The sequence below is a fragment of the Alligator sinensis genome, unplaced genomic scaffold (assembly GCF_000455745.1).
Source record: "Alligator sinensis unplaced genomic scaffold, ASM45574v1 scaffold496_1, whole genome shotgun sequence".
Lineage (NCBI taxonomy): Eukaryota > Metazoa > Chordata > Crocodylia > Alligatoridae > Alligator > Alligator sinensis.
Window position 1 is genome coordinate 548,039 of NW_005842246.1, and position 10,911 is coordinate 558,949.

The following is a 10,911-nucleotide window of genomic DNA, read 5'->3' on the forward strand; positions in this document are numbered from 1 at the left end:
CCCCCCCCCCCCCCCCCCCCCAGTACATACCAGTGTGACCTGGGGAAAAATTCTTTCCTGATCCCAAATTTGGTGATCAGTCTGATCCTAAGCAGAAAAGCAAGACCCTCTAGCCCAGGGGTAAGCAACCCCTGGCACATATGCCCGAGCAAGGCACACAAAGGGATTTTTCTTGGTACTTGTGCCTTGGGGTAGACAGCAGGGGAGCTGCAAGGGGCCTGATCTTTGTTGTGGCAGCGCAGCCTCAACCCCTTCCCCACCATCTGCCTTGAGGTGCATGTGCATGCACCGCTGGCAATGAGTCAAACCAGGGCTCTGTGGACCCCGGTGCAGCTGTTTGTAGCCTCCATGCTGCCTGCTGTGAGCTGCCTGGGCTCCATGATGGGCATCAGGGGCCTGCCCCAGAGCATGGGCCAGCTGTGGCAGGCAGCCAGGAGACTGCAGTCAGCTGCACCAGGGTCCGCGGAGCTACGGCCCAGCTCATTGCTGGTGGTGGGTGAATGCTTGCCTCAGGGTGGATGGTGGGGAAGGGGCCAGGGCTGCACTGCCACAACAAGGATTGGGCCCCTTGCAGTTCCCCCAGTATCTTACAAGTCAGGGTTGCGGGTGTTTTTGTCACTCTCCCCAAAAATGTTACTGACCCCTGCTCTAGCCAAGACCCTCTCTGTTTCTGGTACTGACAGGAGCATCAGTGCGCCCCCTTAGTTGTGGCCAGCGTTCCAGTGCTTCAGAAGAAGGCACATGTTCCTTCCCCTCCCCACTTCCCTGAAGCCAGTGGCAGTCCAGAGAAGAAAAAAATTCCATTCCTGGTGACAAATGGGGACCAGCAAAGATTACCTTACACCTTTTTCCTTATGCACCTTACCCTGGGGGGCCACAATTACATTGTATCATATCACATCACACACACTGACTGTTGAGCTGGAACTCTTTTTCCTCTCATGCCTTGCTTTCCATGGTCTTATCCAGTTCAGTTTTAATGTGATGTGGGTTCTTTGCCCCCAACACCTTGCTTGGAAGATCATCCCAAAACTCTACTTCTTTGATTGTGAGAAATGTATTTCGAATTTACAATCTAAATGTCGTCTTTTTCAAACTAAAAAGCATTTCAATTTCTCTAATACCATATTTTCTCATGTACAACATGCATCTTTCCCCCAAAAAATCAACCCCCAAATTTGGGGTACACATATTAATCAAAGAAGGTATTTTTCCCCCCTGAGATAGATGCACTCTACTTTGATCCCTGTTCTATAATGCAGCAGCTCTAGTAGCTGAGGGAGTCAATGGCCATTGTGCGTCACTTTACAGGTGTTAAAAACCATCTCTCTTACAGTCTTGATTTTCTACTAATGAAGATAACCTTGCTTAGGGGAATTTTGCTGTCTGCTAGGGCTTCTGGTCTCTTCTTTTGTTTCACAGCTCTTTAGCTCTTTTCAAGTGCAGAGGTCTGCCTATGGACACTATTCTTCAGCAGTAGCTAGCATTTCAGTTAAGCAGGAAAGGGAGGGTGAGTCAGCTGAAGATTTGGCTTTGTCCCTGCTCTCCGCAGCTATAATTTGGGGGGAGGAGGGGATTTCATAACACCTTTCAAAAACAAGGTATATAATATATTGGGGGGGGTGTTATATGAAAGAAAAGATGGCATCCACCTCATCTGTGATCATATTTCCCATCAGTCTCTGTTTTGCTGAACTAAATAAACCAAGCATCTTTAATCTTCTCTCATAAGAAAAGGCCTCCATCCCTTCCCCATCTGTGTTTACTCAATTCCAAGATGAGGTATTTTTTTCCATTTAATATGGGTAAAAAGCCCCTCATCTTGGAATCAAGCATCAGGACACAGGCAGGGGTGGGGGGGAGGGGTGCTGCTATACAGTCAGGGCCAGGGCTGGTGCCAAGCACCTTTCTGCTGGGGAGCTGTGCTAGGGCTGCGCTCAACGTGGGTGGTGGTGGTGCTGGGAGGGGTTCAGCCACCACAAAATTTGCCATAGGCCCCCCCCCAAATTCTGCCTTCCCAGAACCACTGCCACCGCCTGCCCTGAGCACAGCTCCAGTCCAACCCCCCCACCCCACCAGAAAGAGCCCAGCACAGCCCCTGGCCCCAGCCCACAGTGGCAGCCTACCCTTGTTCTGTGCACAAATTCAGGGAGGCACTGTCCCTGCCCCAGCTCCGCTCCCTCCCTCACCACGGGGGCCTTGATCTGCCCCCACTCTGCACTTCCCCCCTACAGACTTCCTGGCTGGATGCTGCTCTCCAAGCTGCTGGGCTGCATATCGGCAATTGGATTGGTATTGGCCAATGTGGCTCGTTAATAATCAGCCATTGGTATCAGCCCCAAAAATATTGGTGCGCTCGTAATAGGAAGACTTCAGTGCTAGGTTTCCTAAGGTCCACTGGCCAGGCATCTAGGACATGGGCAGGAAATTATTTCAGGTGGAGGGCTGCTTAACAAGGTTTGGTGAGCTTTTGAGGGCCGTGTGGGTAGCTCCACCCATTGACAGTTGTCCCACCCCCTGGTTGCCATCTTGGGACTCGAAGTCCCACACCTGACCCCTGACCTTTGCCACTGGAAGTCCCTCTCTTTGCCCTCTCCCCCGAAATTCTCCTTTGGGTGGGTTGCCATCTTAGAACCAAAAAAACCCAGATCATACACTAAAAGTCAAACACCTACTCTAACATATTTTAATTTTTATTACAAAAAATATTTTTGTCATGATTTTGTGTTTGCATAGTGTATATAGAGGTGATTGCATAATAACTCAAAAACAAATTTTTAGTCTTGTATGTTGTATGTGGGGGTGGCTGGGGGTGTGTGTATATGTTGGGGTGTGGGTGTGTGTATGTATGGTGGTGTGGGGGGGTGTAGTGGGAGGTGTATGGTGTGGTGTGGGGGGGGTGTATGGTGGGGTGTAGGGGGTTAGGGTGCGTGTGTACTCAGGAGGTGTATGGGCCAACCAGAAATGACGCTCTGCTAGACTTTGTCCTGGCCAAAGGAGGTGACCTGGTGATTGACTTAAATATAGAGGGAAGTCTGAGCAACAGCGACCATGAAACCATCATGTTCACTGTCCACCGTAAGGCAGACAAATCTGATAGCAGGATTGAAATCTTGGACTTCAAAAATGTCAATTTCAGCAAGTGTAGATCACTAGTAAGGGAAGTGCTGCAGAACCAGGGACTGAAGGCAAAAGGTGTGCATGAAGAGTGGTTGTTCCTTATAAGGACACGATTCTTGAAGCACATAGGAAGTCCATTCCCGTGTGGAGAAAAGGTAACAGAAGGTCTGGGATGCCCTCTTGGCTAAACAGGGAAATCATGGTCCTCTTAAGAAAGAAGAAAGAGGCTTATAAACAATGGATGGCCCACATTTGCAGGGAACAGATTAGAAAGGCTAAAGTGGTGACCAAACTTAGATTAGCAATGGGAATCAAGGACAACAAGAAGTCCTTCTTTAGGTACATAGGGAACAGGAGGAAAACAAATGGGATTGTGGGGCCATTGCTCAGCAACTCAGGAGAGCTGGTTATTGGTACCTAGGAGAAAGCTGAACTCCTGAATGACTACTTTGCCTCGGTCTTTCACCAGACCAAGGGGAAATCAATGCCAGGTAGAGTACAGGATGAGCATGGTAGGAATAATCACCTTCCTACTATTGCCATAGGATTGTTGTATGACCAATTAAAAAAATTAGACATATACAAGTCAGTGGGACCAGATGATCTTCTTCCAAGAGTACTGAAGGAGCTGGCTGAAGTCATTGTGGAACACCTGGTGAAACTCTTCCCCAACTCATGGTGCTCTGGAGAAGTCCCTGAGAACTGGAAGAGGGCCAATGTTGTTCACATCCACAAGAAGGGCAGGAGGGAGGACCCGGGTAATTAGGCCAGTCAGCCTAACTTCCATCCTAGGGAAAATCCTATAAAAGTTCATTAAGGAGTCTATCTGTGATAAGCCTGCAGAAGGTAGGATTTTGAATTACAGCCAGCATGGCTTCGTCCGGTCAGGTCTTGCCTTACCAACCTGGTCTCCTTCTATGACCAGGTAACTCGCCACCTGGACATGAGAGAGCAGGTTGACATTGTATACCTTGACTTCCAAAAGGCCTTTGATCTAGTATCCCACGATGTCCTTGCGAGAAAATTGGAGGATTGTGGGCTTAACTCCGAGACAGTCAGGTGGGTGAGAAACTGGCTGCAGGATAGGACCCAGAGAGTTGTAATGAACAGATCTGTGTCATCCTGGCAAGAAGTGGGCAGCAGTGTCCCGCAGGGGTCGGTGCTTGGTCCAGTACTTTTCAACATCTTTATTAACGATTTGGATGTGGGGGTGAAGAGCTCACTGGCCAAGTTCGCAGACAACACCAAGTTATGGGGAAGCATGGTTATGCTTGAAGATAGGCTACAGATACAGGTGGGAAGATTGGAATCTGATTAAGTTCAACGTCGAGAAATGTAAAGTGCTTCACTTCAGGACGAGCAACCCCCAACACATCTATAGCCTGGGCAGCACCAAACTGACTAGCACCATGAATAAAAGGGACCTGGGGGTAATAATAGGCCACAGTCTGAATACGAGCTGGCAGTGTGATGCTGTAGCCTATAGGGCAAATAATACTCTGGCATGCATCAATTGATGCATCTCCAACAAAACCAAGGAAGTGATTCTTCCACTCTACTCAGCACTGGAGAGACCGCAGCTAGAGTACTGCATCCAGTTCTGGGCATCACACTTTAATAAGGAGGTGGAAAGCTTGAGAGAGTCCAAAGAAGAGCCACCCTTATGATCAGACTCTTACATGGCAAGCCAAAGGAGGAAAGGCTGAGGGATCTGGGACTCTTCAGCCTGAAAAACAGAAGGCAGAGAGGGGACCTGGTAGCAACTTACCACTACAGTAGGGGAGTACATCAAGGGCTCAGTGAGCAAATGTTCACCAGGGCACCTGAGGGGAAAACTAAGTGTAATGACCACAAACTCCTAAAAGATTCAGGAAAAACATTTGGAAAAACTCAACATTAGGAAAAACTTCATCACAGTCAGGATGTCCAGACTGTGGAATAAGCTCCCTCCAGAGGTGGTGCAATCACCTACCCTGGAAATCTTCAAGAGGAGACTAGACAGTCGCCTTGCTGGGGTCACCTGACCCCCAGTTATCTTTCCTGCTTGGTGCAGGGGGCTGGACCCAATGATCTTCCAAGGTTCCTTCTGGCCTTACAATCTATGAATCTATGAGGAGGGGTGTGTATGGTGGGTGGGTGGGGTTGTGAGGGGTTTGGCTGTGTGGGGGGGGGCATAGGGTATGTTGGGGGGGTATATGTATATGTGTATAGGTGGGTGACATTTGTTGGGTGTGAGGGTGGGTAGGTGGGGTGTGGGGACCCCACACACACACTTCCCCCCATGGTGCAGTAGCAGGTGGGGGTGTTCAGGGTGTAGGGGTGTGTATGGTGGGTGGGTGGGGTTGTGAGGGGTTTGGCTGTGTGGGGGGGGGCATAGGGTATGTTGGGGGGGTATATGTATATGTGTATAGGTGGGTGACATTTGTTGGGTGTGAGGGTGGGTAGGTGGGGTGTGGGGACCCCACACACACACTTCCCCCCATGGTGCAGTAGCAGGTGGGGGTGTTCAGGGTGTTCGTGCCCACCATAGGTACTGGTACCAAGTGGCGTGTGGCTCCAGCCAGTGCTGCATGTTGCGGTGAGGGGCGCAGCCCCTGCCACTCCATCTCTATCCCAGCACTCCCTGCCATGCATGTGCAGCCCCTGCACTCATGCAGCTCAGGAGGGAAGCCCCATGTGCTGGAGCCTGCTGCCTTCCCCAGCCCCTACCCCGCGCGAGTGTGGGGGCTGCTCATGCGCAGCGGGGAAAGCCAACGATAGAGATGGCCCAGCAGGGACTGCGCTCCTCGCCACAATGTGCAGTGCCAGCTGGAGCCAAGCACCGCTGGGCACCAGTGCATGCATGTGTGGCCTACATGCCCCTGCCTGCTGCTGCTGCCACTGCTGCTGCCACCACTGCCTGCCAGGGCTGCATACCATGGTGGGAGTAGAGGGAGTGTGGGGAGGACTCCCCCCACAACATGTTGTCCATCCAAGCTCTGCGCAGCCCTTTCCCCCCCCAGGTGTGGGCTCTGAGCTAACCCCAGCCCCATGGTCCGCGCTCCCACCAGGTGCAGCTCCCCTCTGCACCCACTGCTTCCCTACCTGGTGCCGGGAGCAAGCAGGACACCAGGGAAGCCGAGAAGTCCCTGGCGGCTGCAGCAGTAACTGCCCCACCCAGAAGTTGCTGTTGGCCAGGCCAGGCCCTTTCATCCACAAGGATGGGAGCGAGGTGCAATTGGGTATGTTGGGGACATGTGCCCCCAGTCATATGAGTTGTGAAACCATGTCCTCTTGCAGCTTGCTCACTGACAGAGGTTACAAATAAGTTACAAAATTCTGTCTTCAAAGACGCACAAAATAGTTAACTAATTATATTAAACCACAGATAGCCCCATTTATCTTAAACCACCTGGGGAAGATGGAGGGAAGGGTGGGTGGGAGGTCCAAGGGATCGGGGGGGCGGGGAGGGGAAGCATAAGTTGGGCAGGCACGAGTGGGGGAAGTGGGCGGAACAGGCAACAAGGAGAAAGTTGCTTGACCCTCCCCCGCTCCCTGCCTCCCTACAACCTCTTCACTGCCTGCCTCCCCACTGATTAGAGGTCAAGAGAGCAGGCCTTATGAAGAGAGGCTGAGAGGCATGGGACTCTTCAGCCTGGAGAAGCAAAGGCTCAGGGGTGACTTGGTGGCAGCCTATAAGTACATAAGGGGTGTGCATCAGGAACTGGGCGAACATCTGTCCACCAGGGCACCCCAAGGGAAGACAAGCTCTAACAGTCACAAACTGCTGGAATACCATTTTAGACTGAACATAAGGAAAAACTTCTTTTCTGTCCGAGTCTCCAGAGTCTGGAATAGACTCCCCCCAGAAGTGGTGCAAGCTCCTACTCTGGATACCTTTAAGAAACGCTTGGATGCTTAACTTGCTGGGGTGATCTGACCCCACTGACTTCCTGCCCCTTGGGCAGGGGGCTGGACCCGATGATCTCACAATGTCCCTTCCAGCCCTAATGTCTATGAAATCTATAATCTGGCATCTTTCCAAAAGGTCTCGGTGCATCCCTTAAAAAAAAAAGTTACATTTTGGGGGGAAGAAAGAAAAATCATCTCTTTGACCTTTCCCAAAACCTTAAGGCTGTCCCTTGTTCTTCTTGATTGCTTTTCTCCTGTATTCTCTTCTTATCTCTACCTATATATAAATAAATATCTGCCAGAGTCAGAAGCTATGTGCAAATGTGGGTTGCTGTCTCATAGAATAAATTATGTTTTGTGGGGTCTGTGGTGGATTGGGGACTGGGGGAAGGGAGTGTTTGCCAGGAGGATAAGGAGACTAGGGGGACAGACAGGGTCCGAGGGGGTGTTGAAGTATCACTTCAGACTGGACATAAGGAAAAACTTCTTTACAAGTCGAGTACCGAGGGTTTGGAACAGGCTCCCCCCAGAAGTGGTATAGTCACCCACTGTGGTCCTCTTCAAAAAGTATCTTGATGCCCACCTTGCTGGCGTCATCTGACCACAGCAGTCTTTTCTGCCCAAGTGCAGGGGGGCTGGACCCGATGATCTGTAAGGTCCCTTCCAGCCCCTAGCATCTATGAAACTATGCCTGCCCCTCCTTACTGCCTCCCACACTGTCTGTGCCACCTGCCGCTGCTTTCTCTTCTGCTTGTGGGGTGTGTGCAAATTTAATATAAGCCTCTAATAATTAGATTCTTCACATGGAAAATGATAACACACGTATACATTTTCTGTGTATACAAGTTAATTATTGAGGGTCATCTTAAATTCAGGATTGTCTTGGATTCAGGTAAATGTACTAGTTTTCTTGAACACTGTTTCTAGAGCTGTGCACAGTATTCTAAATGGGATCTCTCTCATGTCTCGTACAGAAGAATTAGCACCTCCTTGCCTGTTCAACAGGTACTCCATCTACTACTCCACTGGATTGTGTTAATCTTTTTCACAACTGTTTCTCATTGTTGGCTCATGATCACCCTGTGATCAACCAGTAATGCCTAGGCATGGGCAAATTAGGATGTTGAAAAGCAAGGGATGCAGATGGTACTGTGCATCACTGCATATAACATATTTTTCTCTAGTTAAAAATAAACTAGAAGCTTTACTAATATGTAGAGAGGCCCAGGGCTATATTCATAGTTTCATAGTTGGTAGGGTCGGAAGGGACCTGAGCAGATCATCAAGTCCGACCCCCTGCCATGGCAGGAAAGAGTACTGGGGTCAAATGACCCCGGCAAGTTGTTCATCCAGCCTCCTTTTAAAGACCCCTAGGGTCTATATGGGCCACATGCTGCATGTGGTGCCCCTCTGGAACAATTCTACACACTGGATTTGGTGTGGCCCCATCCAGACTGGCCCTAGATTCAGTGCATAAGGCTGGTCCAGTGCAGGCATCACATTTGGTGAGCGCCCTGGACTGACTCCCTATGCTGTGTTGAGAGCCAGGTCCAGCTTGCATGCCAGACTGGCTGTGTGTAACACATGTGATGCATGGAGTCAGTCCAAGACCCATGTGCCGAATCATATGGCTCCATGGGCCAGATTCTGCCTTCATGCCATACATTTGACACCTCTGCACTACTAAAAGAAGGTTTTTGTAACTTTGTAAGCCTACTGGTTTCAGTTCCTTGACTGTCTGTAGATCAAAGACCTTCCTAATGATAACCGTTGGCTCCTGTGCGGTGTAACAGACTCATTTTGCTTTATCCTGGCTCTGAGTTTTCTAAAGTGAATTAATTTAATCTCTGTGCTTCCCTCAAGGTCTCCCAAAAGCTGCTATTATAACACAGAGGAAGTTGTTTCTCGTGGCAGGCATATTTGGTATCTGTGGAGTCACGCCCAAGGATGTGATCTATACCACACTTCCGCTATACCACTCAGCTGCATTGCTTATTGGGATTGGAGGATGCTTGGAGGTTGGTATGTATAGAACACTGGAGCAGGTCTAAACATCAGGTGGTGCAGGGAAACTTCAGTGTAAAAGGCGGATAGATGGAAAGGTTGGGTGGATGAACAACATGCAGCAAAAGGGAGAAAAAGAATAAGAGATGAATATGAATGAATAGAGTGGAGTGCTCAGAGATGGATGGATGGGTAGATAGACACAGTCCCCTCCATTTATAGTGGGCTAGGTGGGCTAATGAATCTGTCCCTGCTAGACAAGGTGGATGGTAAAACTGGCTGGTATTGATGGGAACAGTGGGGCATGCACAAAATGGCCAATGCTTGACACAACCAAAACAATGCTTTCATCATAGGGATTTTTAGGGCTCTCTCTATTTGTCAGGTATAAATAGCTGCCTGTGTTAGCCCTGGATGTTCTAAGTAGTAAATGCTGGAGAGAGAGAGAGACCAGTAGATCAACTACAACAATAAAGCAAAACATGAGAGAGCCTATTTTTAATTTTCCCAAGTCAATAGCAAACAATATCTCGTAGTAGTAGTATGTTAGCAGGAGCTTCTAAGAACCTACCTATGCTGTCCCTTCTCCCCACATATATTGTACACACATGTACATGTGCACAACCCCACCAAAAGTTATAGTTCCTGCTCCAGCTTAGGTTCTAGATGTTCCTCACACTGAGAATCAGCAGCTGGACTCTAGAACTTGTCTGGGCACAGGTAGTTCAAGCTATATAGAGTTTAGATGCTGTAGAAAAGTTTTTTTGGATTATTTTCTTTTCTTGGCTGCACAGTCAAAGATGGCCTTAGTGACTCACTTCTCCCTCAGGGCAGGAAGATGTGGAATCTAGATATACTCTCAATACAATTTGCATATTTTGCATTATGTACACCTATCCTTGCACAGAGGTATCATATACAACATGCAGGGTTGGGAGTGAATTCCTTTTTATTCAGAAATCCTAGCTCTGCACCCGTGCTCAGCCTCAAAGCAGCAACTCTGCCACAACAATCACTTCTAGTTAGAGAGAAACTCCACTGCTTTCCTCCTAGAAAGAAATTGCATTACAAGACCCACAAGAATCTAGGCATGTCTGAAGACAAAACATTTGCTGACAAGCTAAGAACATGAAAGACTAGATATGACAGGGCTAACTGGTAACTCTAGTCATAATAATATTAATACTATTGTTACTGCATTTTTAAATTCTATGACTCAGAGGCTGCAGGTTTACTGTGTTCTTTGTTTGCTTGTTTATAAAAATCATAGCTCCTTTGCCCTCCCACCCCTTTCCCAAAAAGGCTGGGTGCAGCTTACTATAAAAACAAGATAAATTATAAAAAAAGATAAAATATTAAAATAGAACAGTATGCAATAAACAACCAACTTCCTGAACAGTGCCCCAAAACTTAATCCATCCTCCTAAAAGCGTGCCCAAACTAAACATCTACAATCCCCTGACTACTACATACAACTCCAAATATGCTTCACAGCTATGCAGAAGAACTTCAGAGAAAATTAGAAATCATCTACTTCACCTACTCTACTCCAAAAGAGAACAACTCAGGAAGGAAATCACCATATACTACAACAACTTAAAAGACAGAAATCCATGCATGTTCCCTGACAATATACAGTGGATACAAAGAGACTACAAAAAACTTTCTACAGCATTCATCTTACATAAAAAGAAGAAATGGAACAAATTACTCCAACAAGCTCCCCACCAGGCACAAAACAACCATCAGAGGAACAACACCAACACCTTACAACATTCCAACCTCAGACTTGATGAAACTGAAAGCAGCAACCAACCCACAAATATTATCAATCTCTCCACACACAAAACTGAAAAATCTGTCCTTTCTAAAGACCTAAATTTCTGTCCAGAAAAA

At 48.3% G+C, this 10,911-nt stretch overlaps 1 protein-coding gene across 4 annotated transcripts in view; it reads left to right on the forward strand.

Annotated features, from left to right (window-relative positions):
• SLC27A5 (solute carrier family 27 member 5) overlaps positions 1-10,911 on the forward strand; it is a 49,864-nt gene that overhangs the window by 10,697 nt on the left and 28,256 nt on the right. For 3 of the 4 annotated variants that reach the window (XM_025208708.1, XM_025208707.1, XM_006027478.3), the window contains exon 3: positions 8,875-9,033. The exons of the other annotated variant lie outside the window; for it this stretch is intronic. In XM_025208708.1, the coding sequence (XP_025064493.1) occupies positions 8,875-9,033 (159 nt within the window). The remainder of the gene's footprint in view (positions 1-8,874; positions 9,034-10,911) is intronic. 4 annotated transcript variants of the gene reach the window in all.